This window comes from Lycium barbarum, chromosome 11 (assembly GCF_019175385.1).
Source record: "Lycium barbarum isolate Lr01 chromosome 11, ASM1917538v2, whole genome shotgun sequence".
NCBI lineage: Eukaryota > Viridiplantae > Streptophyta > Magnoliopsida > Solanales > Solanaceae > Lycium > Lycium barbarum.
Genome location: NC_083347.1, coordinates 74,460,018 through 74,487,695, shown reverse-complemented (window position 1 = coordinate 74,487,695; position 27,678 = coordinate 74,460,018). Strand labels below are relative to the sequence as shown.

Sequence of the window (27,678 nt, the reverse complement as noted above, 5' to 3'; positions counted from 1 at the left end):
TTCAGTTGCTTGAAAATATGGTTATATTTAGCCTATTTTAGTAACGACGAGAGCATATTTATCTCTAATTAATAACAAATGGCAAATCCATTTCGCATAGTCCGGTACAAATTTAACCCTTTTCCCTTCATCAATTTTAAATCCTGGATCAAACACTAGATGGAACTTAAAGTAATTTTTGAAAGCCCAATTACCTCACTATTGCTTCCCATCACTCATTGAAGATACTCTCTCTAGTCCATTTTACATAGTATTATCTATTATGTTGTTCTTTTTGCATGCCGCTTGAGAGAATATTAACTAAAAGAATAATTTGATTAATTTATTCTTATTTAGTTTTTTATCTCAATTTAATTCTACACTTTTTATGTATCATATTAATCTCTCTCCACACTGAGTAAGGGTAAAGGTGAAAGGTAATAATTAATTAAATCTTGATTTTTTTGAATTGACAAGTAATTTAGACCAATTATTTTTAGTAAACATGACAATTAAAATGAACCGAAGGGAGTACTAATAAAAGTCATAACCTAAACTAACGCAGGCATGAAGCAGATCTGTATTTTTGTTTTTCATTTTATTTTACAACTTGGTACTACACGGTATTAAGGTGCTTAATTCACTGCCTGGTATAGTATTTGGGAAAGAAACTTTGATGATCAGCCAACATGTCAAAACTTCTGAAGAAAATGTCACGCTGACTCAATTTGTATTGTGGCTCTAGTTATAACAGATTTAGAGTATTACAGATTCAGTGTGATTTCGAGCCGGGGGAATCAGCTAAACCTAAAAATCACCTTATGTTAACCCATACATTACACTGTATTAGTCTTTTTGATTGAGCAGATTCAAAATTTAAACTTGATAAATTCAATCTTCATACTTAACCTGAATTCATTATACTTTTAGAATTTAATTTTTGTTGAAATTTTAGTACTTGTTTAGATAATATATTCTGTGTTGGAAATACTGGTACAAGTTAAAACCATTGTGCAAAGCAGCAAAGGCTGCATCCATATCATGCATTATTTTTGAAGTCACGTCAAAAGGTTTTCTTGAGCAGATCATGCAATTGTTGCTAAAAGGGAGCCAAATTACATGCATTTCATGCCTTTTTTTAGTTTAATAATCTCCCCTCTCCAAAAGTGCTTTGTAAACTAATGAAAATTGCATTACCATTATATCAATATAATTCTTCTCCCTTATTATCCCTCTTCTCCTTGCAAATCTTGATATTGTTTATCATCATAATGGGAAGGCCTCCTTGTTGTGACAAAGCAAATGTGAAAAGAGGCCCTTGGACACCTGAGGAAGATGCAAAAATTCTTGCTTATGTAGCCACTCATGGAATTGGCAACTGGACTTTGGTCCCTCAAAAAGCAGGTATAAATGTCTCTTAAATACAAACTAAAGCTTGACGCAGTGTAGTTTTAACGAGTTCAACTGAATCCAGTATCTTTTACAAAAAATATAAGTATATATGTGAAAATTTACCAAAGTTTCAACAAACACTAAGTTCTAATTAACCCTTCAAATTTAAATTCTAGATCAACCTCTTTTTATCGTTCACGTCTACTCATAGTGATAGTTGGATTGTATGAAATGGGAATTAAGGTCTGAATAGGTGTGGAAAAAGCTGTAGGCTGAGATGGACTAATTATCTGCGTCCAGATCTTAAGCATGACAACTTCACACCTCAAGAAGAAGAGTGCATCCTTGAGCTTCACAAAACCATAGGTAGCAGGTTAGTTTTCTTTTCCGCTCCCTAACTTCTTGAAAATATTTAAATAGCTTCAAGAAAAGGTGTATATTGTATGAAAGAATTTTTTCAAGAAAATAAGTCATTTTCTGGTGTTTGGTTGTCAAAAAATGTTTTCTAAGGAAAATGACTTCCCTCACTTTTTGGCGCAAAAGTTTTCTCTCACAATTATCTCAACTTTTAACTTCATATCGCTTCTTTAACCAACAAATAAATGGGGAAACTTACGCAAATGTACCCTTCGGCCAACTAGTTTACCAACATGACCGAAATATACACTACCTATACACTTCGACTGTATATGTTGTGTATAGGTATGTATAGTGTGCGTGTGCGTGCGCGTGTGCGTGTAGTATAAACTATAAACTACCTAAAAAAAAGGAAAAAAATACACTACCTATACACTGTGTACATATTTTGTAAATTAGATGATCGAGTGGGATTTTGTTGTAAGTTTCGCTAAATGCAACTCAAAATATGTCAAAACACTCAAACATTTTTCTAATAGTATTGTTAATCTTTAATATATGTTTGTTTATGGAAAATACTTTTCATTCACCAACCTACTCAGTAAAACGATTTCCATAAAATATTATCTATGCATAACATTTTTCACAAAAAAATAAAAATAATAAAAATAAATAAATAAATTCCATAATAAATGACTTGTGTCATACCAGATGCACTTAAATGAAGAAAAAGAAGGAGCTTGATTTTTAACAGCTGGTGATTTGTATGTTTTAGGTGGTCTTTAATAGCAAAGCAATTACCTGGGAGAACAGACAATGATGTAAAAAATTACTGGAACACAAAGCTGAAGAAAAAGCTAGTGAACCTGGGAATTGATCCTGTAACACATAAACCATTTGCTCAAGTCTTTGCTGAGTATGGGAAAATCAGTGGTCTTCCAATTCAAAATGCAAGAAATCATATCTATTTGCCCAAAAATGCCACTGAAAGAAACCAGGTCTTTATGGAACCAAAGCAATTTCCATTCTCAAATGGAACTCCCCATGATAAATTTATTCACACTATTATGAATGGCCAGTTACAAGAAAAATACACATCGTATCCTAAGGAGAATCTTCAAACACATAGTATTAGTGAAGTGTCCTCATCAACAACTTCATTCAATCCCACATCATATAGCTATTCTACTTCTTTCTCTTCTATGCAACCTCAGGTTCATACTATGCCATCTTCTTCATCTACGTCTACGTCAACTTGGAATGAGTTTATACTTGCAGAGGAAAAACAGGAGACATTTTTGTCAAAAGATATGTCCAATTCATTTCAGACGGAGAATCCTACTTGTGGGGAAGTTACTGAAGTTAAGGAAAAGCAACCTGTTGAAGAAGCCACTTGTTCCTCTACAATGGATTCGTTCGTGGACACTATCTTGGCTCGCGACAAGCAAATGTTAATGGATTTTCCACCACTCCTAGATGTTTACCTTGATTATTGACTCTTCATAATGTCAAGATGATCCTTAATTTGCTTTGCCAGTTTTCAGTTCCTTGGCTTTTGTTCTAATAGTAACCATAAGAGGTTTTCACTCTTCTTTTTATCAAAGACAAAGCAATGTTAGCCCTTTCATGAACGCATGCCACTGCAACATTCAGCGTTAACACTTCCAAATCTAAAAAGTCAACCACAGTTTTAATGATGATCGGTGGTTAAGAAGATATGTGTGTTCATGAATTAATCACATGGCATACCTGCATCAAATTCATAAAATCTTAACTCATTGATGTGGTCTATGTAGTTTGAGCTATCTTGTAGATACTTTGTTGAAGTTGTTATAAAAAAAAAAAATTGAATCCACACAAATGTACAAAACTAGACCAAACTTGAACTAATATGTACAAATATGGCAAATACAAATTTCACAATTTGGAAATCCTTTTGTCTATAGTGGAAATTGAATTGACAACCAAGATCTGCTATATGATGTACATGCATTTTTAAAAGCTTCCATCAAATCCATAATTATACTAGTAGAACCAACATTTAAAAGTGAGCTTGTCAGCTGTGAACACTTCACATTACAGTGCTTGCAACAAATGCTTTACAAATGTTGGATTGTTTGGACCTCACAATGGCCATGAAGAGAATACAAATCCAACTTGACCAACACAACATCGAGCAGGTGGTGAAGAAAATTTTCATTTATTCACTTTTTAGCTAGTTTGTTTTATACCAATGCACTTAACCAGAATAAATTATGACCAAAAAGAACTGCCAACTGGTGCAAATTATGACCTTGTTCTGTAATTAAGTCAAAAATAAGGTTCACCTTGTCGAGCCGTGTACTTATTTGTGTAGTTAATTCAGACACCTAACTGCTGATATTTGGTGTAGTCTATCTCTTTCAATCTAATACAGCACAACATATTTTCTGGCAACTCCTCTGCCTTGTTTCCCTGCACCAAATTTACAAAGAATATCAGATCTGTCTTTGAGAGAAAGTTGAATCCTCCTTGGAATCTATAATATATAGCTACCTGAATTGTCAGACCAAAATCAATGACCGCGTTCTTCAATCTGTCTTTAAAAGATTCCAACCCTTTTCTGGCAATGTAATTGAATCTATGAATGTCCAAATCAATCTCAAAGTAGTTTTTCCCCTGGAACGATCAGCACAACATAAGATTTCTATAAAGCAACATTGGTATTCTAGCTGATTTGGTGTGCCTACTTGGTTTATTCAGTCAGATTTAATGGATCTCCCCACTAGATTTATTTTCGGGTAACCAGCCATAAGTTCAGAGATTTTAAAGTGACAAAAATTAGTTTAGTTAATTTTGTAGAAAAAATTGTAAGTTGGATAACTATTTGAGAAATTGACTCGTGGATAACCAAGTGAATGGAAACAAATGTTCACCAAAATTTTGATAGGCTTTACCAAATAAAATTCGTGTTGAGGACGTGAGAGCACAGGCTTTTCGTTGTAAGCATTCATGAGCTTCTTCTCAGATACACTTAAATGAAGTTCCTCTATGTTTACAACTCGCGCCAATAATTTCAATCTGTCTCTGAAGGGTACATTTTTATCTACAGCCCAACCTCTGATCTTCTCCGCTTCATCACGAATTAACCTCTGTGTTGCAAATAGCAATTAGTAAAAGAATAATTAGTCAGCAATTTATTCAGAACGACCAAAATCATTAATAAGTGCACACTAACAACAAATATGTATCTAACTACAGGAGCAGTTATTATTATTTTTATTTTTTTATAATTAACTGCTTTTAAAGGGATATTCACCACCTTACCTGGATATTTTCTTGAAAATGAATCGGAAGTTCTTCTGAGTAATTTTCTGAAAGCTTGAAGTAGAAAACAAAATTCATCCCTTCACCATTATATTCATTTTGGAAGAAGATTGTAGGAGGGTATAATGGTATCTGAAATGAGATAACAGTCAATCATTAGTACGAAGACATCTTCCAAAAACTATTTCTCTGCTTCTAAATCCTCATTACTGATGGAATCCAAATGATCTCTGGATTGATCAATAGACCCTTTCAGTTGGCCAGAATCTGCTGAACAAAACTAGATCTTGTAGAATCATATTGAATATTTGACAATACATTATGTACCTTGCTAAACTATCAATCCTTATTTATCAATCCATACATTGTCTAACCAAATCCAATTCTCAAAAAAATCTAATTCGGGTGGATTCTTTCTCTATTTTTTATTGTTTTATTATTTCATTATCAACTTTTGTCTAAAATGAGTTGATTGAAGATGTTCCATTCAATTTATATAATTTCCCCACATCTTCACTTGTGTGGTTCTACAAGCTTGACCTTAGCATAGAAGTATCAATCTAATCTTTACAACCTGGCAAGCATCTCTCTTTATGAAGATGAGTGAACATTCTTTGACACCTTGTTGAACAAAAGAATGATGATATATACACAGTGTGAGAAAAGTACGGATATACCTGAAGATTTACAACAAGGATGGGAGGAACTACACCAGATGAACCAACTGTTGGAAGTTCCACAAAACGTGCAATATGATCAATTTTCCGTGGTGATAAGAATACATCAACCCCGAAAGGATAAAATGCAGCATAGTTTGGAGCAGACTCTTTCTTCTTATCCCTGCCAAAGAATACATATAGAGGGACTAAACTTGATATCAATTGAATAGAAGTAAAACCAGGAATTTAATTTGAGCAAAAAAATACACTAGAGCTGGACTGTGTGCTAGAAAATCTCTTACATGAAGTACTTTTTACCACGAATTCTAAAAGTATTTGGCTCAACAGATGACCAAGAGTTGGATAGTTTAATCTGGAGAGGGCTGCATGGAATTTGAGAACCAGCAATTGGTTTTCGCAGGAAGGCCTTTGGCGACACTGGAAATGGAAAATCAGTAATTAATGCAAGTGAATATTTAACATCAAAAGATCATCTGGAAATTCACATATAGCTTGTACTAGCAGCAGCATAGCAATAGTCAATATGTATAAAGTGCAGTCCCTTTGTCTGAACTTGTTAGCCTCTTAATTCAATCAATAATGTTACACTGATGTCTAATGGCTAAATATACTATAGCTTAAATTCAAGATAAACTGCCTTCTTAAAATGATTCATAAAGCATCTTAAGGTGCATTTGGTATTACGGAAGTCATCTTCCCGAAAATATTTTCCTTTGTTTGGTTGAAGAGTAGAAAATAGATTTTCCAGAAAAATATTAATAAAACATTGATAATAGTATTAGCAAACTGGATAGTATTTTGGTGAAATTTTTTAGCACTAAAAATTGATAAAAATGTCTAACCAGTGGTTAAAGCAGTGAATTTTCCCAATGACATTATTTGGAAAACATTTTTCTTCGTACCAAACACACCCTCAACATTCAATGCATTTATTAGTATTAGAGGTATAAGCAAAGAGAAGTAATCAATTACAGACTAGGGCTGGCCATTGACAATAAATATAGGGAAAAAAACACTTACATGATACAGAATTTGAATACCCTTCTCTCCACTTAAAAGATAATATTCTGGTTAGAGTTGATTTCCTTTTGATGCCTGGTGAGCTTGGGATTGCAGACTTTCTCTTTTCATGACGAATTCCTTCAGCTCTCGCAACATTTTTATCCATGTTTCGGTTAGACGTTTTGTCAATAGGGCCTGGTCTCTTCATTTTCTTCTCAGGATTATTGGACTTTAGCTGAGGATCTGTTGAAGATTTTCCTTTTACAGAACCTTGTTTGACAAAATTTGTCTCTATGCTTGCAAATGATTGTTCATGTTTTCCAGGAGGATCAAGAGCAGTATTACCATTGTTACAAACAGTATCATAAAATCTTGGAGAAATTATGGTTGAAAAAGATCCACTGCCACTCTGTGAAAAGACTGAAATTTTTTAAAATTAGATACAACATTTATCACTTATCCCGCCCATCAAGTTCAATAAATGAAAAAACAACGAGGGGTGCAACACGAGGGCAAAGACATTAAAACAAGGACTAAATATGTTTAATGAGTCGGATGAATTACCATCTTTTGCGCTATGAAAATCATCGTCGCTGTCCGATTCAATCATCACCTCTGGGTCTAATTCCGCATTCCCTGCTTAGGCCAAAGAAAACACTTTGAATCGTATACCAATCAAGCCAATCCTACAGAATATGAAAGAACGCACATGCTTTTGACTATGTTCCAGCTTCATTATTTTCCAAGAAATGGTCTCAAGATATTTCAATAGTCATGTCTAGTGGTATCAAATAGGCAGGTTGGGCTTGATTGGGCGAGTTAATGGCGGGTCAATAATCATGATTTTCTCAAGAAACAGTCTCAAGATATTTGAATAGTCAAGTCTAGAGGTGTCAAATGGACGGGCTAGCTGGATTGGATGAGTCAAAATGGGCTAAATTAATAAATGGACGGGTCAAAAGCATGATTTTTCCAAAAAGTGGTCTCAAGATATTTCTTAGTCAAGTGATCAAGTCCATAAAAGAAACAAGAATTTTAACGTGTAATTAACAAAGAGAAGCACGATTCAGCATAATTCTCAAAAAGTTTCATGATCAACAACTTTTAGGTTATTAACTCTTCTTTGAGCTAGTAAAAAAACCAGTGCTTTAGTGCAACAAGTGAATAACATTCAATATAGGTGCCTTGAGAAGGAAATCAGCCAACTTGCCCACATCGATTGTTTTTCAGTGGGTACCTGCTATTTTCCACTAGCACTGTAACTGAGACGTTGTTGGTTGTTGATTAGAGTTATGCAAGGTTCAGTTATTCATGATTAGTTATTCTATTTTCTAACCTGCATAAAATAATAGAGTTTCCTCATAATTTATATATGTATTAGGAATGTGGGATGTAAGTGGTAACCAAACAAACACCGTACTTGGTGTACTAAATTTCATACATAGCAACTAAAAATTAACAAATATGGTACTATTAGTTGTGCTGGTTTTAATACGTGAATAATTTACTTTACTGCCTAACCAAACGACCCCTACATTTTTAGGCCGATGAGAAGAGAAAATCAGCTGAAATTATACCTTTGGATGTAGTTTTGGAGCAAGAAACATTCTTAGACGCAGAGGGTTCAATCTTGTTAAGCTTGTGAGATACAGAGTTCCTCCCTCCTTTAGGTTTTGATCCACATGTTCCCATTTCCCTTAGCTCAATTTCAATATGACAACTGAATGAATATTGCAGAATTTGAGTCTAATATTATATGATCAATTATCAATGATTCCACCAACAATAAGATGTACAAACCCAAGAGCCCAGAGAATACTTCTGTTGATTGATGAAGATAATAATGGACTTGATGCTAGAATATTTAACTTTAGAGGAATTTCCTTTTTTGGGTGATACATCAAGCCACTGTTGAAATTTGCAAAAGTTAATTTGACGTTGACAACTTAATATATGGCATCACTTCATAGGTTGGCCAAAATGACAAACTGAAATGGATAAATTTTCAACGACAAAATTCGTCGACCGTCCATATGACTAGGTTGTGTACCAAAATATCTGCGTAGTTCCGTGTTTCTTTATCATTCTTGCCACGTAAAATTCCGAAATCAAAATACGCTACCTTATTGATCACATGACTTGAAACTTCACTTTCATAACAACCTTGAAGAATATAGTAAAATTATCAAAATAAAAAAAAAGAATAATTTGCAAATGAAAGGAGTCCTTTATACAGAGTATAAATAATTATCATATCCGATTTTATATTAGGAAAAAAGCTCAAATACGATATCGAACTAGCAAAAAAGGCTCATTCACGCCGCTCGTTAATTGTTGCTAAAAAATGTCACCGTCGTTACCGTTTTGCATCATATATGTCATTACTCACTAACAAAACTCTACTACAATCAGATTGTACCCCATGACATTAACTAAACCCTTCATTTTACGAGTGACATTTATGAGCCTTCGTTAAGTTCAGTGACATATTTGAGTCTTTGTTAAGTTCTGACATATTTGAGTCTTTGGTAATTCCTATATAAATCTCCATCTTTTCTAATTTTATGCAAAAGCTTATAAGGATAAGTTTGCCACTTGCACTAATAACATTATTATTTTACATGGGAAAACTATATTCTCTTATTTAATTGAATTATAAATCTAATCTTATTCTACATCATTTACAATTTTCATGTACCTCATGGCTCTTTAAATTTAAAAACACAAAAAATTTGTTTAAGAAATAAAGAGACGGACTTAAAAGGGAATACACTAATGAGGTGTAGATGGGTATGAAAAGTAAATGAGTGTGACATATTTGAGCCTTCAGCCACTATTAACATCGCAAATTTCACTCCTATATAACTTTCTATATCCATCTACACCTCATCAGTGTACTCTCTTTTAAACCTGTTTTTTTTTTTCTTAAACAAATTTTATATGTTTTTCAAAATCTTTTGAAAGAGCCATAAAGTACTTAAAAATTGTGAATGCTGTAGAATAAGATTAGATTAATAATTAAATTAAATAAGATAGTATAGTTTTTCCATGTAATAATAACGTTGTTAGTATAAGGGACAAACTTGTCCTTACAAGCTTGTTACATAAAATTAGAAAAGATGAAAATTTATATAGGAACTAGTAAACTTGGACGCGCTTCGCGCGATCGTGAATTATCATATAAAAAATAACCTTTTTCCAATTATAGAAAATATGTTCAAGATTTTTCTTTATTTCAAATCCAAATAGATCAAACTTCGGGTTTTGATCCATTCCGAAAGATGGATTTATAATAGTCAACCACAAGTGTCCTCTGCTCTCCAAAAATGTCTTGAATATCTTAATGTAAAGTCACTTTCTTGTATTAGTGGGAGATGTAAGATTCTGCAATGCCAAAGTAAACGATATTTTGCTTCTTTATTTTCCCTTGGAGCGGATTTAGTTTTAAATTAAATGAGCTTCGCCAAGAAATATGAAGGATTGCCCTACCTACTGCACTAGCTATTGAATCTCCTTTGTAAAGATTTATACCTAGGTGTGATATTTTAAATTTTTAAAATTTCCTTACTTAAATTTCTGATTTCGACACTCAATAAGACGGCAAAAGAATTTTGAAAGTATTTAAGAAAGAAGGACAAGAAAAAAAGAGAAGAAGAAACTCACTTCACGCAATTCCTAGAATTACAATATTGGCAGGCGTTACATAAAACACATGAAATAGGCCTAATTAAGAAGGACAAGTAAATGAACCGTAAATGGTGTGATTAGCACATCACTAATAGTGAAGTTACTTTTGCAGTAAAAAGGTTCAAAATCTGGAATCTGTTGATCATATTTAGGTGCTTAACACAACATACAATTTTAAAAGTATTAGCGTGTCCTCTTCATGTACCTCTTGATTGATCAGAAACTTGAAAAAGATTGTAAGGATCAACCACTCAATCTTATACATCAAAATATCAAATTACCACAAACAGTTGGATATATCCGAGTGCTCTTCTCTCCTTTTTGTATTTCATCTCATGTATCTGTATTTTCATAGTTGATTGGTGTTTACTTGCTATTGAAAGTAATTTAAAACTTCCCCAATGCTGCTAATTTGTTCACATATCCTGCTATTTTGAGAATAGCAAGAGTGACTACTGAGGTGGGCACTTTTTTGAGAGCATTTATTCTCTTAGTCCCAGCATCTTCAGAAAGAATGGGGAATCTTCCTTAGATGTTGTATTTCTCGCTCTATTTTTCTTTTTCTGTATTTTCAGAATTTCTTGTTTCCCGATATTCACATTAGGGGGAGATTCTTCATCTAGCCAATTGATTGCCTTCACTGAAGTCTGCAGGCTTCAACAAATGCAGAGGACGAGATTTTATAGGTCAGCATTTTCTTCTATGCGTTCCTCTCTGTTATTCTCTACTATCTTTTGTAAGCTTCGTTTTAACAAATTATGTGATATCTTTAGATTTAGACGGAAGCTATGATGATTTGAATAGAAGAATTGTGACGCTTTTCCTATTTTATTTGTAAGGGGGAAACTGAAATTACTCCTACAATTATCCCTTTATCTTTTGGAGGTAAAAAAACATTAAAAATGGTTGCTATAACTTTCCAAAATAAAATAAATAATAGAAAAAACTTCGCGTAACCAATTAAAAACTAAATGTCTTTATACAAAGAATTTCCCAATGTCACTATATAAATATCACGCTACAATAAAATATACAGAATTTCAGTAACAAAATTGCGTAATACTAAGTCATTTTCCGATACGAGCCTATGTGCAAACTAAGAAATGGCTTTGTCAAGAAATCTAAAGAACTAGATCATATTAGGTCTATTCTAATTTTTCAATTTGGATAAACATGGCTTTTCTGCACCTATTTTCAGTTGATTTTTATTAGCTAAGACTGAATTATTGCTGGAATATTTGAACTTGAATATAATGCTAATTTAATGGTGTGATGATCTATATTATCCAAGATACATCTACACCAGATGTACTCTACTTTCCCATATATAGAATTGAAAATTTCAAATTTAGCTTCACTGCAGACCATGATTGCAGTTGAAAAACTAAAAATATGCTCATTTGATAGATTATGATTAGAAAGCAGAGGCTGGATCCGGAATGATAGAGCGTAGAAGTTCCATCATCAAATCACAGACTCTATTGTCTAGTGCCACATAAACCGACCATTTTAATATTCTGCATATGAAGATGGGCCCAAGTCTCATTCGCTTCCATCCCATTTTCTTTGAGTGATTCAAAGTTTCCCTTCCTCTTCTGGTAAGCTTCTCAGTACACTCTTACAATTTCTCTGGTGTTTCTACAGATTGTGGTGATAAAAAATCTTTGTTGTCTTTTTATTTCCAGTACTTTGGTTGGTATATGATAGATTTTTTTTTGACAGTTTAGTGTAGGATTTTTCACTTGCATGCACATGGCACTTGACACACCTGATTGAACTTGCAAAGTTCAAACTGTGGACATGAGTTGTGAGCGAGAAAGCCCTGAGAATAGAATCAGATTCCAAAATCTGATTTTGGAAGATGAAGAGGTAATTTCATCGATAGTCTGAACAATTTCGATAACAATTGAACATTGTTTTCGTCAATCCTTCTTAGGTGTTTTAGGTGTATATAAGAAGTGTTCCCTACTTTGGGAACTACATGAATGGATGAGGAAACTAAAAAGGCAGCATATGAGGTGTAGTTCTGCCAATCAATTCCAAAATTTTACTATTTCCAAGTAAATAATGTTTACTGAGTTGTACTCGGCATTCAGCACATAGACATAGTGTTTACTTTGTTCCACTAGCAGAGGAGAAGTACCAAGGTTGCAGGAAGTGATTCTGGAGCTAATTTGAAGGAAGAGACATTTGGTTATTGAGATTTGAGACACAAAGTTGATCTATTTTCCTGTGGAAACTATAGAAACTGGTACTTCTGCAGAAATTGAAGATGATATGGCTTTAGCTCTTATAGGTATTTGGCAATTTCTGATGTTAAAAAGGTTGAAATGCAATGTGTTGTGATATATAGGGAGCTTGTAATTATAATGTCTATATATATTCTTGCACGAAGTGTTGAAGATGTCTTAACTTTTGAAAGAGGGAAATGCCGGTAAATGCATTTGACTGGTTTCTTCTCCATTGATATTCGGCCTGGTGACCTTAGGTTTGCCACTGGTGGTGGTGATCACAAGGTAACTGCTTTTTCATTCTTTACCAATTAGTATATTTTGTTAATGTAGATTATGGTTTTTATCTGGCTCCATTACTATTTGCTTTGTCTATAGTTTTATAATTTACCCATCGGGTACACGCAATCGAAGTGATCTGCCTCGATTGGAGGGACTAACATACATCTCCAAGTTTAGCAGGTTTGCCACTGGTGGTGGTGATCACAAGGTAACTGCTTTTTCATTCTTTACCAATTAATATCTTTTGTCAATGTAGATTGTGGTTGTTATCTGGCTCCATTACTATTTGCTTTGTCTATAGTTTTATAATTTACCCATCGGGCACACGCAATTGAAGTGATCTGCCTCGATTGGAGGGACTAACATACATCTCCAAGTTTAGCAGAATCATGGTATCTTCAAGTATAAGACATCATAGTCCATATTTATTGCAGGTTTCCGGCTCAGCACAACCTTGCCTTTTAGAAAGATGGGCAAGGGTTCCGCTTGCTTTCTTAACGAGATAGAAATAATTAATTTAGGATCCCTGAAAGATGTTTTGATGTTTTTGGTTGAAAACACTTTATGTTCACCTCATTCTATTCAATTTATGAAGTTATATGTACTCTTACATTGCGTTTGTTTCAACAGATCCAAGACACTTCAACTTCTTCGCATTTGCTGATAGACTCCTTGTAGTAGCATTGTGCCATACTACCATTGAACATTGAGTTTATCATTCAACTTATGGATTCGTAGGAAGATGGCTGAGTTGCATGTACCCTATGGAGATGGCTGCACTACTTTTAACTTCGTAGTTTTTCCTTCTAAAGTTGGAGACTGATGCTATACTTCTAACTCACTGTAATATTTTTGCATTCCGTACTAAACATTTTTTATGTCGTGCTTTGTTAGAAGAGGTTGTTTTAAGAATGACTTCTCCAAATAAGAATTTGGAATTGTTGTGCTATTGGTACTTCAATCACGATGTGTTAATTGTTTCTCCCAGTTCTTACTAATGGTTGCTCCTTCATTCCTCTTGATTTTATAAATTCATCGAACACGTTCCTGCAAGTTTCACCCATCTTATCCTTTTGTATTTCATGTAAAATCCTTACTGTTGGGCATAGGCCCGTGCTACCTCTACTACTAGTATAGTATAGTATATAGAAATGGGAGTTGGGAGGACGAACAGGGGCAAAATTGTAATTTTGCAGCCATTACTAATATATACGCCTCTAATTTTAAAGCCATTACTAATTTATACTCCTCTCTTCCTTACATATATTCTAGAAGCTATCCAGAACATCAAATCTTATTCACCCTCACTTCACCTTCTCCGCTTCTGGCATTGTTACTTCTCCTCAATTCAGACCATCCTCTTAAATTTCTCTGCTTTGGTTCGAATTGGTCTTTGGTGGTGCTGTATTTGTGAGTTACAGTAAGTTGTTTTTCTTCTTTTTCTTGGTAGCTATTTTCATTCTTTGTTGAAATCGGGATCCTGATATATATGGACTATTTCTTTGCAACATTGTGCTCAATTTCTTGACACCCGAAGTTATGTAATGGCTAAAGGATTGAGCTTGGCTTTGGAATTGAGCATTAGAACATTGGGTTTGTGATTCGGATAATTGAAAATGGCTATTGAATCATTAGATTAAACCATAAATACTTTGTTAATTAGAGTAATTGCAAATGCATTTTGTTGAAGCTTGGAAAGAGAGTCTCAATCCTCCATTTAACCAATTTTGTTAATATTCCTTGTGAATTAATTTCTCATTGAAGGAGTCTGCGTGCAAATCATTAATAATCATCTTTACAAGAAATCACCAGCGTCTACTTTCCCCAGAAGGAAATAATATGCATAACTTCTGTACTCCAACGATTCATCTGTCTACCAAATTTATTCCTCTGTCCAAGAAAGGCCAAAGACTTGCACAGAAATATTTCCTACTTTTGGCAAGTGGATTAATGACTTAATGTGGTAGTTAATAGGGGCAGAGCGAGAGACAAAGTACTAAACCAGTAACAAATTATCGTACTTTGGTTCGAGTTTTGCCTTGGTGTTGTTGTATTTCGGAGGTACCGTAAGTTGATTTCATTCTTCATTCATCATTCTGTCCAATTTTCGAACAATGTGAATTGTGGGTAGAGTTTTATTTTCCTTGAGTGATATTTAGAAACGTATTGAGCTTTATTAACTAGAGAAATAGTAAGTGGAATCCATTCAATTGAAACTCTGGTATTTGAAGGGAAATAAAATATGATATAAAAGTCAAGTAGAATTTATAAAGTTATGTGCGATAGGTTTGTGACTTTAAGACGATGTAACATCAATTAACATACAGCTAAAGGTCAAATGTTTTCCAATATTGTACATACACACGCCACCATCCTCAATCTGAACATGCTTCAACTGTGTACTTGAGGAAATGGCTTATTTAGTTTCGCAAACTAATTAGATGGTCCATGTAGCGCACGACATGTGTTAATCTAAAAATTTGCTTCATATGTGTAAATTATAACTATCCTTTGTCAATGATTATCCAGCTTCTTATGTTGTCTTCAGTATCTCTAAGCTCTTTTCTGTTCTTTTATTTTGTTTTTTGCCACTTAATATGGTTGTTATAAGAAAACTCATAATATTGTATTGCATTTTCTTCATATATCTAGATGAAGGAGAACTCTGGGTTATTCGAGTTTCAAAAACATAACCCCATGTCCCCATGTCCAAATGCAGGAGGTTGCAGTAGATTGATGGCCAAATCTTGAATAAGCAAGTGCTATGATTTCATAGAGGCGGTAGAACATTGTTGCATTGTAAGAATAAGTTATTTGTTTGTATACAAACTATGGAAGATGACCAGTACGTGCCATAATAACTTTAAGATAAGGTCCATTTCATTGCATCTCCAACATTTGTTACATGGAGTATATAAAATAGAACAAAGTTTATTTATGAATTCTCTGTCGCATGATTCATTTGCTGCGTAAGATCTTTTCCTTGACTTTTGCTTTTAGAATTTTTTCCACAGGTTGTGAATTTTGAAGGTTCTAACATTGATCCCACTGTTCGGGAAGATGAAAAGTGCAAAGAAGATCCAAGGTTCCTTGCTCTGGTAAAGATATTGTCACGACCCAACTCTGTAGGCCGCGACTAGTGTCCGTGCTGGACACCCAAACGTACCCAATAACCCAAATCAACATATTAGCAGAATGTATCAATATAAAAGTCAGTTGGCGGTACTAGTTATCATAGATGAACAGATATAGCACGTGGAAGCCGATAAGGCTATCACAGATCATATCAACCCAAAACATATACAAAACCCACACAAGTATGTCTACAGACCTCTACAGATCATAACAGAACCATAAGACGGGACAGGGCCCCGTCATACCCCTGAATAGCATACATATATATAATAGCAGCAGACTGTACCAACATATAGGCTCTGGACAAAAGAGCACTCCCAAAATAGCAGAATAGATGTCCTAGGCAGGAGGGTCAGCAAATCTGTCGTCTGTACCTGCCAGACATGAAAACGCAGCCCCCGAAGGAAGGGGGTCAGTACGAAATATGTACTGAGTATGTAAAGCACAGAACGTAGTAAACAAAGTCATAATCGAAGCAGAAGATACAGAAAATGAACTGAATATCCAGATTAGCAAAATGCTGATCATATAGCATAAATAGTATTTGCTGAAAACATATGTCGTACCTGGTCCCATTACGGAACAAGATCATAACCGAAACAGAACTTACAGAGGAGTGAGTGTAACATATGAAGTATCAAATGCATATTTTCAAAACATGAGGAGTGTGTACAGAAACATATACCATATCATATCCGACCCCTGCCAAGGGACTCGGCAAACAGAACGTGGCCACCCCCCGACGCTGGTGCCACAACACATAAGGAGCAGAATAGGGGATAACCCCGTAACGTAACATATCATATCAGATGGCCATATCAGATCATATCATATCAGAATGTGTGTACATGGCACAGCATACTCCACAACCCATGTACATATATACCTGCCCCCTCACATCGAGGCACGGCGAACAATGCAGTGGAATACGCTTGACAACATATGCTGGCCCGGGCTCAGTGTGGGAAACATTGAGGCATCCACGAATGGAGTAGTGAGAAACTAAATGCAATAAAAATACCATATATTTCCAGAGACTCAATGAGGCATATCGAATGACAAATCAAACCAATGAAATCGGACAGAATCATAGTAAGTGTATGTCGTATGTCATAATGAATTACGGAAGAATAATCCTTACTGGGATCATTTTCATATTCCAAAATAGTTTACCAGACTCAAGGGAATGATTAAAACAATTTTCCTTAGTAGTCAAAAGGATAGTTAAAACGTTTCATTTTATATTGTTCGAAAATAAGGCAATAGTACAATAAAAGGCAAAGCGGGAATAGTGGGAGACTAAATGAGACACAAAATATCATACCTTTACAGAGATTCAATAAAGTATTTAGAATAAGTATCATTGGTAGTTAGAAGAGTAGTTAAGGCGTTTCCTTCAGAACCGCTTGAAATTAAGTTATAAACACACAAAAAGGGTAAAATCAGAAATAGTGGGCCCACCTTGGGACAACGAAGCGGTGGGCTCAAATTACGTATATTAAGCTTATGGGGTCACCTATAGAGGTTCTAAGGACATTTCATAACTTTCTAGACAATTTGCGGAAATTTACACAAGTCTTTATCAAAACATACTTATAGGGTTCAATTCCATTGAATGAAAAAGGGATATTTTCAAATGCGGATTCCGATGAACAGAATATTTTTCAAGGCTCAAATCCGATCCTAGTACACCTAGGACATGCCAAAAGAAGAATCGAGATAACTTTACATACCTTGTATGCTCTCTACGCCTCTCCAAATTCAATTCCCGTTTCGCCCAAAATCTGCAATTCATCACATTTACCAATTCTCAATTTCCAATCTTTAAGTATTCAATCTTTCTTCATAATTGCCTACAGAAATTTGGGCAGCATCTCCCCTATACATATAGCGTCCCCGAGAATTTAACTCGGCCAAAACAATCAACAACAACCCAGCAACAACAACAACAATCACTATAACCACAATATAACTTAACTAGCTATCTTTCCAACATAATGTCATAACCTTCATTTCAACTTCAATTTCCAAACTAACCTCAATGGTTTCACATTCATCATTAATCTAGATCATCACAATATAATTTGGAAATATTTCATATCATTTCTACGAAATATTCACAAGATATACAAAATCTACAAACTTTCCACCAAAACATAATTCACCCAAAACTTCAAATCTTCAACCTACATATTCATAACATATTTCCATCTTCCAATTTCATCAACCATAATCATAATTTACATCTTAACAACTTCATTTCCATAATATCACAAAATTATTCTAAGGTGACATAATCTTCTACATTCCAACTTCAACTAAAATTCATTCAACTTTCATTCCCAATATAATTTCCATCATAACCACAACTAGAATACAACATAAAATTCAACTCATATCATATATACAACAATATACACACACGGCTACATACATATATACATACCCCCACTTTGCAAACATTCTTATTTCCATAATTTGTACTCATTTCCATATACTACAACATAAACCAACCTTCATAACATAGTAAGGAGGGATAAATTCTTACCTTTTCTCTTCAACTTCTTCACTTAACCCAAGTGTGAGATTGATGAAACAAGTGCTCTATTCTCCTAAACAATTGCACCAAGTTGTAGAGGACCCTTAATATAGTAGGAAAGCTACAAGACAATAATTTTTGGATCAAGATTTGGAGGGTTGAATTTTCTATGGCCAAACCCGAAATGGTCCTTTTTTTTGCTCTTGTTTTGTTTGTTCTTTCTCCTTCTAAGTTTCTTGAATCATCTAAGGGATAATGATCCCTTTATAATTAATTTGCCACATGGAAATTAATTAATTTGGTGGGCTTGGACCAGGTATGGCCGGCCACCCTCTCACCTTGGGCCTAAATTTTTCTTTTCATTTTTTTTGGGCCAACTCGGTTGGTCCCGAGTTGGGCCTAGCCCACTGACCTTTCGACCTTAAAACGTCCATATCTCCGTGTACCGACGTCACCTGGGAACCCACGACCTATGGATGGAAAGATAATTCAATTACATACAACTTCTATTTCTTGGTAGTTTTCCAAATTCCAAACTTATAATACCGTTTTTGCCCCCCAAAGTCAAGTCACCCGAAAACGTTTTCTTAAAAATACTCGTTTGGAGGACTTTCACTTTGATTTGGCCCAAGGGTCCTTCTTGAGTTGTGTTTAACTTCACATATGTGATTCATATAATTTGTCACATGTCCCAAAAAAAAAATCTTGACGTGTGGGCCTCACCTCAACTTACAATTAATCCGACGTTCAAAAATACGGGATGGAACATCCTCCCTCCCTTTAGAACATTCGTCCTCTAATGTTCAACTAGCCTTATGGGGTATTATAATACGTCGGAGAGATCTCTTTCTTTCCTTCAAAATTTCCCAAACGTTACTATTACTGTCCCCCTTTTTACGTACTCGACCCTTTTTTTTTTCTATTTCCGAACATCGTTGTGCTGGAACGTCCCGGCCTTAGCTGGCGACGGAACTAGTATCAATTTACTTATAATATCTGTACCATGTCTTTCGCTTTGTTTCTCAAATTCTGTTCAGTTAATATCTTTCATACCTCGCGACACTGGCTGCTGAGGTCCACCTGTCGGTCGGTACAATCATGAATGGGGTGTCATATGCACACATACACATTTACTACCATTTTGCTTACAAAACAATTCCCAAACGCTTATTCAAACTTACTCTCATTCCCAAGCTGCATTGCGCTATCTTCTTCCTCACCAGCTTATCTTGTCTTAGTCTACCCGACTTCTTGAGGGTTTCTAATCACTCCGCATATCCTAATTTCCTTTAAGTTAACCCGAATTTCCTATTCGTCTATTATACCTATGTTTGCAAAAAATTTTGCACATTTCCCAGGGGGTCACCCATCCCAGAATTGCTCTGGCCCTGGCACGCTTAACCTTACAACTTTAATGCATTTAAGCACGTTAATGCCGGTATAATTACACCAATTGCCCTGCACGTCCTTTGTCACGTAATTTAAGACAAGTCGGGGTCTTGACAACTTTTCAGAACGTTCTCGTAGCGGGTCCCACCCCGACCTAGCGAGAATTCTTTTACTTTTCTGACTATATAGTTACCGTGTTGCCCCCTGTACGTCTTCAATATTTACCTCCATGTATATATATATTATATATATTTGAGTCGTGAGCGAACCACTCAATTCCCGACTGCTTGTCATACACTTTGTATTCTTTCAATTAGAGGAAACTTGATCGTTGGACATTTTTGCCCTTCCACATATTTTTGCCCTTCACATGGGTTGTGCTAAAGCAAAATGGGGTTGGAACATATTTCTGGTTCATTTAAATAAATTGCGAATTTGCTACTCGTATATGCTTTCTCGAGAAAAAATTTTCCAAACAAGGATAATGCTTCTTACAAATGACATGGAGGGTATCTCTTAAACTTTTAATCCAACATAATAGTTTTACCCTATCGGTATCGACCTTCAAGACATGTTAAGAATTTACGTCTCATTTTCCTCTTCATATTCCTAGAAAAATTTGGGCAGAGGTTCCTCTGTATTTCTTACTATCCCAAAACCTGTACACAGGAAATACCAACCATGCCTCACAGGACCAACACATATACGTATATACATATCAGATCATATCGCCTCATAGCCACACGGGGCTAACAATTTCAAATAAAAGTATAAAGATGCCGAGGCTTACCTCACATGCCCAACTCAAACTGCACCTGCTACACTTTCCTGTTTATTTTTCTTTTCAATCTTCAACTTTACATTTCAAACGTACTTCAAATACCTTACCCACCATACATCTTTCATACCATTGCTTACCTGTGTACTGTGTAGCTTCCAATATCATCAGCCACTCTCTTATGTCGATACCGTTCTCCAGCTGAAATTAAAGGTTAGTAGAAAGGAATTTCACTTCTTATGGCTGGGCTCTATCGCACGATCTAAGATCCAAAGAAAGGTAACACCCTAAATGCCCTGTAGCCTCCTGTTTATAGATGTGGTGCACAACACACCGATAAACAAGACTCTACTAGACATGGTCTGTAGACATTCCGAGGACGAACCGCTCTGATACCACTTTTGTCACGACCCAACTCTGTAGGCCGCGACTAGTGTCCGTGCTGGACACCCAAACGTACCCAATAACCCAAATCAACATATTAGCAGAATGTATCAATATAAAAGTCAGTTGGCGGTACTAGTTATCATAGATGAACAGATATAGCACGTGGAAGCCGATAAGGCTATCACAGATCATATCAACCCAAAACATATACAAAACCCACACAAGTATGTCTACAGACCTCTACAGATCATAACAGAACCATAAGACGGGACAGGGCCCCGTCATACCCCTGAATAGCATACATATATATAATAGCAGCAGACTGTACCAACATATAGGCTCTGGACAAAAGAGCACTCCCAAAATAGCAGAATAGATGTCCTAGGCAGGAGGGTCAGCAAATCTGTCGTCTGTACCTGCCAGACATGAAAACGCAGCCCCCGAAGGAAGGGGGTCAGTACGAAATATGTACTGAGTATGTAAAGCACAGAACGTAGTAAACAAAGTCATAATCGAAGCAGAAGATACAGAAAATGAACTGAATATCCAGATTAGCAAAATGCTGATCATATAGCATAAATAGTATTTGCTGAAAACATATGTCGTACCTGGTCCCATTACGGAACAAGATCATAACCGAAACAGAACTTACAGAGGAGTGAGTGTAACATATGAAGTATCAAATGCATATTTTCAAAACATGAGGAGTGTGTACAGAAACATATACCATATCATATCCGACCCCTGCCAAGGGACTCGGCAAACAGAACGTGGCCACCCCCCGACGCTGGTGCCACAACACATAAGGAGCAGAATAGGGGATAACCCCGTAACGTAACATATCATATCAGATGGCCATATCAGATCATATCATATCAGAATGTGTGTACATGGCACAGCATACTCCACAACCCATGTACATATATACCTGCCCCCTCACATCGAGGCACGGCGAACAATGCAGTGGAATACGCTTGACAACATATGCTGGCCCGGGCTCAGTGTGGGAAACATTGAGGCATCCACGAATGGAGTAGTGAGAAACTAAATGCAATAAAAATACCATATATTTCCAGAGACTCAATGAGGCATATCGAATGACAAATCAAACCAATGAAATCGGACAGAATCATAGTAAGTGTATGTCGTATGTCATAATGAATTACGGAAGAATAATCCTTACTGGGATCATTTTCATATTCCAAAATAGTTTACCAGACTCAAGGGAATCATTAAAACAATTTTCCTTAGTAGTCAAAAGGATAGTTAAAACGTTTCATTTTATATTGTTCGAAAATAAGGCAATAGTACAATAAAAGGCAAAGCGGGAATAGTGGGAGACTAAATGAGACACAAAATATCATACCTTTACAGAGATTCAATAAAGTATTTAGAATAAGTATCATTGGTAGTTAGAAGAGTAGTTAAGGCGTTTCCTTCAGAACCGCTTGAAATTAAGTTATAAACACACAAAAAGGGTAAAATCGGAAATAGTGGGCCCACCTTGGGACAACGAAGCGGTGGGCTCAAATTACGTATATTAAGCTTATGGGGTCACCTATAGAGGTTCTAAGGACATTTCATAACTTTCTAGACATTTTGCGGAAATTTACACAAGTCTTTATCAAAACATACTTATAGGGTTCAATTCCATTGAATGAAAAAGGGATATTTTCAAATGCGGATTCCGATGAACAGAATATTTTTCGAGGCTCAAATCCGATCCTAGTACACCTAGGACATGCCAAAAGAAGAATCGAGATAACTTTACATACCTTGTATGCTCTCTACGCCTCTCCAAATTCAATTCCCGTTTCGCCCAAAATCTGCAATTCGTCACATTTTCCAATTCTCTATTTCCAATCTTTAAGTATTCAATCTTTCTTCATAATTGCCTACAGAAATTTGGGCAGCATCTCCCCTATACATATAGCGTCCCCGAGAATTTAACTCGGCCAAAACAATCAACAACAACCCAACAACAACAACAACAATCACTATAACCACAATATAACTTAACTAGCTATCTTTCCAACATAATGTCATAACCTTCATTTCAACTTCAATTTCCAAACTAACCTCAATGGTTTCACATTCATCATTAATCTAGATCATCACAATATAATTTGGAAATATTTCATATCATTTCTACGAAATATTCACAAGATATACAAAATCTACAAACTTTCCACCAAAACATAATTCACCCAAAACTTCAAATCTTCAACCTACATATTCATAACATATTTCCATCTTCCAATTTCATCAACCATAATCATAATTTACATCTTAACAACTTCATTTCCATAATATCACAAAATTATTCTAAGGTGACATAATCTTCTACATTCCAACTTCAACTAAAATTCATTCAACTTTCATTCCCAATATAATTTCCATCATAACCACAACTAGAATACAACATAAAATTCAACTCATATCATATATACAACAATATACACACACGGCTACATACATATATACATACCCCCACTTTGCAAACATTCTTATTTCCATAATTTGTACTCATTTCCATATACTACAACATAAACCAACCTTCATAACATAGTAAGGAGGGATAAATTCTTACCTTTTCTCTTCAACTTCTTCACTTAACCCAAGTGTGAGATTGATGAAACAAGTGCTCTATTCTCCTAAACAATTGCACCAAGTTGTAGAGGACCCTTAATATAGTAGGAAAGCTACAAGACAATAATTTTTGGATCAAGATTTGGAGGGTTGAATTTTCTATGGCCAAACCCGAAATGGTCCTTTTTTTTGCTCTTGTTTTGTTTGTTCTTTCTCCTTCTAAGTTTCTTGAATCATCTAAGGGATAATGATCCCTTTATAATTAATTTGCCACATGGAAATTAATTAATTTGGTGGGCTTGGACCAGGTATGGCCGCCCACCCTCTCACCTTGGGCCTAAAATTTTCTTTTCATTTTTTTTGGGCCAACTCGGTTGGTCCCGAGTTGGGCCTAGCCCACTGACCTTTCGACCTTAAAACGTCCATATCTCCGTGTACCGACGTCACCTGGGAACCCACGACCTATGGATGGAAAGCTAATTCAATTACATACAACTTCTATTTTTTGGTATTTTTCCAAATTCCAAACTTATAATACCGTTTTTGCCCCCAAAAGTCAGGTCACCCGAAAATGTTTTCTTAAAAATACTCGTTTGGAGGACTTTCACTTTGATTTGGCCCAAGGGTCCTTCTTGAGTTGTGTTTAACTTGACATATGTGATTCATATAATTTGTCACATGTCCCAAAAAAAAATCTTGACGTGTGGGCCCCACCTCAACTTACAATTAATCCGACGTTCAAAAATACGGGATGTAACAGATATGAATACACAATTTATTTGTATTTCATCAAAATTGATCACAATTTAATTGCTCTTAATGTCTTTTGGAGTATTTGTATTGATTTCTGAATTTCATGCATTTACAATTGGGTGAAGATACGTGTTAGGAAAGTTCTTTCAAGAGTTCGATGGTCTATTACAACATTTGCATTATACTTAGGGCTACAAGTAGTTTCTCCTTAAATCTTAGAAACTCAAACAGTTATTTACCAATGTATTCCTTCTATTATGAGTGCTGATTGATTAAATCTACGTAAGAGAATCAAGTATAAGATAGTTTCTCTGGATTTTGGTTGTTGTAACATTCTCAGTTCTAATAATTTCACAAGCAAATTTCCAGAGAAACTGAATAATCTGACAAAGATTGAAATATGACTCTGTGACTGCATCTGGACTGTACATTTAGTGAGACATCTTTCTGTTGGGAATAAAATAGACCCGCAAAAATAATATTCCCGGTATTAGTGATAAACGCGGAATACTAAGTTATGGTTAAATCATCAAGAATAAAATTGCAGCAATAATGACACCAAGATTTTACGTGGAAACCCTTCTGAATAAGGGAAAAACCACGGCTAAGAGGAGCAGCTGATATCACTATAGTAAGGAATTTTACACTGTGTAGTCACGAGTATAAATACTCTAAAGACCACTACACACTCAAAAAGAAATAACAAACACTCTTTTCTTTTTCCCACCTCACTACAATATCTCTCACACTCTAATTTTCTTCACAGACTATTTTCTTACAGTCTATGGAATACCTTGCTCTCTATAATTTTTCTCTCTCTTTTCTGGTGTGTTACAAATGATAGAAAGCTTCCCTATTTATAAGGATGAAATGGACCTATTGATGTCATCAGTGACATTACTTGAATTTAGCAAGTCAAGGTGTTCACTGTGAACACATTCAATAGCCGATTATCCCATTTCAAAAATAGCTGCCAATGTGATTTCATGTATATTTTGTCAAAGGAAGAAAATCTTCCTTCCTTAAAATATGGGATAGGGGACTGGACCTCACAAATCTCCCCCTCCAGTCCCATTCACCTGAAGGCGGGTACACTGGCTTCTAGTTTGAGTGCATGCCGACAAGTTCTTTGCACAGTTCGAACTTGTCTCTCGATACCACCTTGGTCAGCATATCTGCAGGATTTTCATTCGTGTGAATCTTCTTGACTTGGAACAATTCGCTCTCCAATTGCTCACGAATTCAATGATATCTGACATCAATGTGTTTTGTTCTCGCATGGTACATGGAATTCTTACTCAGGTCTATTGCACTCTGACTGTCGCAATAGACAACATACTCCATTTGCTGCAATCCAAGTTCTTGAAGAAATCTCTTGAGCCATATCATCTCCTTGCTAACTTCAGTAGCCGCAATATACTCCGCTTCAGTTGTAGACAGTGCAACACACTTCTACAACTTCGACTGCCATGGTATAGCCCCCCATGAAAAACTAAACAAATACCCAGTAGAGGATTTTCTGTTATCAAAATCACCTGCCATATCAGAATCTGTATAGCCCTTCAAGATTGGACTTGATCCTCCAAAACACAAGCATTCATCTGAGCTTCCTCTTAGATACCTGAGTATCCACTTCACAGCTTCCCAATGCTTTTTCCCTGGATTTTCGAGAAACCTACTAACAACATCGAATGCATGAGCAATATCTGGTCTAGTGCATACCATTGCATACATCAAACTTCCGACAGCAGAGGAATAAGGAATCTTGGCCATTCTTTCTTTTTCCTCCGTTGTTGTAGGACACATCTTCTTGCTCAATTTCAGATGACCAGGAAGAGGTGTGCTAACCCACTTAGCACTCTTCATATTGAAGCACTCTAGTACACGTCCTATGTACTTTTCCTGTGACAAGTAAAGCTTCCTTTCGTCTCTCGAACGAGTAATTATCATGCCCAAAATTTACTTAGCATGACCCAAGTCTTTCATTGCAAAAGACTTACTCAACTGTTTCTTCAACTCATCAATCTTGGAAGCATTCCTGCCTACAATCAACATATCATTCACATATAGCAGAAGGATGATAAAGTCATCATCAGAGAATCTTTGTACAAACACACAGTGATCTAAAAAAGTCTTTTTGTACCTTTATCCCCCATAATAGATTCAAACTTCTTGTACCACTGTCTGGGAGCTTGCTTCAATCCATATAGACTGTTCTTAAGTTTGCATACAAGATTTTCTTTACCTTTTGCCTTGAAGCCCTCAGGTTGTTCCATATAAATCTCCTCTTCTAAGTCATTGTGAAGGAAAACAGTCTTCACATCCATTTGCTCAATCTCCAAATCAAGATTAGCAGTCAAACCAAGAACTGTCCGAACGGAGGACATTTTCACGACAGGAGAAAATATTTCGTTAAAGTCAATACCTTTCCTTTGACCAAATCCCTTAACAACCAATCTAGCGTTGTATCTGGGCTTCAAGCTGTGTTCTTCGGCTTTAACTTTGAACACCTACTTATTCTTCAAAGCTCTCATGCCCTTAGGCAATTTCACCAACTCATAAGTATGATTCTCATGCAGAGATTTCATCTCATGTTGCATGGCTTCAATTCATTGATCCTTGTGCTCATTTTCTATGGCCTCCTCATAACATTCAGGTTCTCACCCATCAGTGAGTAATACATACTCATTAGGTGAATAACGGGAAGAAGGAACATGCTGTCTAGTAGACCTTCTAAGTGGAATATCTGACTCGTCCACGACTTCATGGGTAAGAGCATCTACCTCATCAGTAGCAGCATTGTTATCATCATCAACATGCTGATCTGGAACATGATTCTGGGCATCACTATCGTTATCGATCCCACCAATGTCATCAACATTTGTATGAGGGACTTGATCAAGATTAACTAAACCTTCAGAACTTGAAGATTTTATCTTCTCCGCTTTGTTAATATCTTCAATGGTTTGATCCTCCATGAAGATAACATCACGGCTTCTCACGACCTTCTTCTCAATTGGATCATATAGCCTGTAACCAAACTCATCAAGGCCATAACCAATGAAGATGCACTGCCTTGTCTTGGCAGTTAATTTTGACCTCTCATCTTTAAGCACATGTACAAAAGTTTTGCAACCAAACACTTTCAAGTGGTCATAGGACACATCCTTGCCATACCAAAATCTGTTTGGA

General features: G+C 35.7%; 2 protein-coding genes and 1 long non-coding RNA gene across 8 annotated transcripts; 2 read left to right on the top strand and 1 right to left on the bottom strand.

The window, feature by feature from the left end:
• Positions 1-1,048: 1,048 nt before the first annotated feature.
• LOC132616562 (transcription factor MYB35) lies at positions 1,049-3,234 on the top strand. Its single transcript, XM_060331061.1, has 3 exons — positions 1,049-1,383; positions 1,615-1,744; positions 2,504-3,234. Exons 1-3 carry the CDS (start codon positions 1,161-1,163, stop codon positions 3,222-3,224), a joined length of 1,074 nt encoding a protein of 357 aa, XP_060187044.1. The 5' UTR covers positions 1,049-1,160; the 3' UTR covers positions 3,225-3,234.
• On the bottom strand, positions 2,754-8,603 carry LOC132616561 (uncharacterized). Of its 4 annotated transcripts, XR_009573298.1 has the most exons (11): positions 8,294-8,600; positions 7,281-7,352; positions 6,735-7,136; positions 5,996-6,131; positions 5,712-5,874; positions 5,035-5,166; positions 4,665-4,859; positions 4,264-4,386; positions 4,056-4,182; positions 3,106-3,477; positions 2,754-2,999 (listed from the first exon to the last, which is right to left on the bottom strand). XR_009573298.1 is itself a non-coding variant. In XM_060331060.1 (10 exons), the coding sequence occupies exons 2-9, from the start codon at positions 7,302-7,304 to the stop codon at positions 4,090-4,092; spliced, it is 1,257 nt and encodes a 418-aa protein (XP_060187043.1). In that variant the 5' UTR covers positions 7,305-7,352; positions 8,294-8,603; the 3' UTR covers positions 2,754-3,477; positions 4,056-4,089. The 4 variants fall into 4 exon arrangements, 3 of the variants coding, with proteins under 3 accessions (XP_060187043.1, XP_060187042.1, XP_060187041.1); XM_060331060.1 differs by having other exon boundaries at positions 2,754-3,477; positions 6,735-7,125; positions 8,294-8,603; XM_060331059.1 differs by having other exon boundaries at positions 2,754-3,398; positions 8,294-8,602.
• Positions 8,604-10,187: 1,584 nt separating this feature from the next.
• Positions 10,188-14,019, top strand: LOC132619306 (uncharacterized). 3 transcript variants are annotated; one of them, XR_009574668.1, is made up of 5 exons: positions 10,188-11,089; positions 11,811-12,001; positions 12,126-12,919; positions 13,013-13,124; positions 13,547-14,019. It is a non-coding gene; the product is annotated as an uncharacterized LOC132619306 (long non-coding RNA). The 3 variants fall into 3 exon arrangements; XR_009574669.1 differs by having other exon boundaries at positions 10,189-11,089; positions 12,126-12,272; positions 12,340-13,124; XR_009574667.1 differs by having other exon boundaries at positions 10,192-11,089; positions 12,126-13,124.
• Positions 14,020-27,678: the final 13,659 nt, after the last annotated feature.

Excerpts from the sequence above, each read along its gene's own strand:
- LOC132616562 (XM_060331061.1), top strand. The coding sequence starts at position 1,161 with ATGAAAATTGCATTACCATTATATCAATATAATTCTTCTCCCTTATTA. Across the intron at positions 1,384-1,614 it reads TTTGGTCCCTCAAAAAGCAG|GTCTGAATAGGTGTGGAAAA; the intron begins GTATAAATGTCT and ends ATGGGAATTAAG. Across the intron at positions 1,745-2,503 it reads CACAAAACCATAGGTAGCAG|GTGGTCTTTAATAGCAAAGC; the intron begins GTTAGTTTTCTT and ends TGTATGTTTTAG.
- LOC132616561 (XM_060331059.1), bottom strand. The coding sequence starts at position 8,408 with ATGGGAACATGTGGATCAAAACCTAAAGGAGGGAGGAACTCTGTATCT. Across the intron at positions 7,137-7,280 it reads TTTTCATAGCGCAAAAGATG|TCTTTTCACAGAGTGGCAGT; the intron begins GTAATTCATCCG and ends AAAAAATTTCAG. Across the intron at positions 4,183-4,263 it reads ATTTTGGTCTGACAATTCAG|GGAAACAAGGCAGAGGAGTT; the intron begins GTAGCTATATAT and ends AATTTGGTGCAG.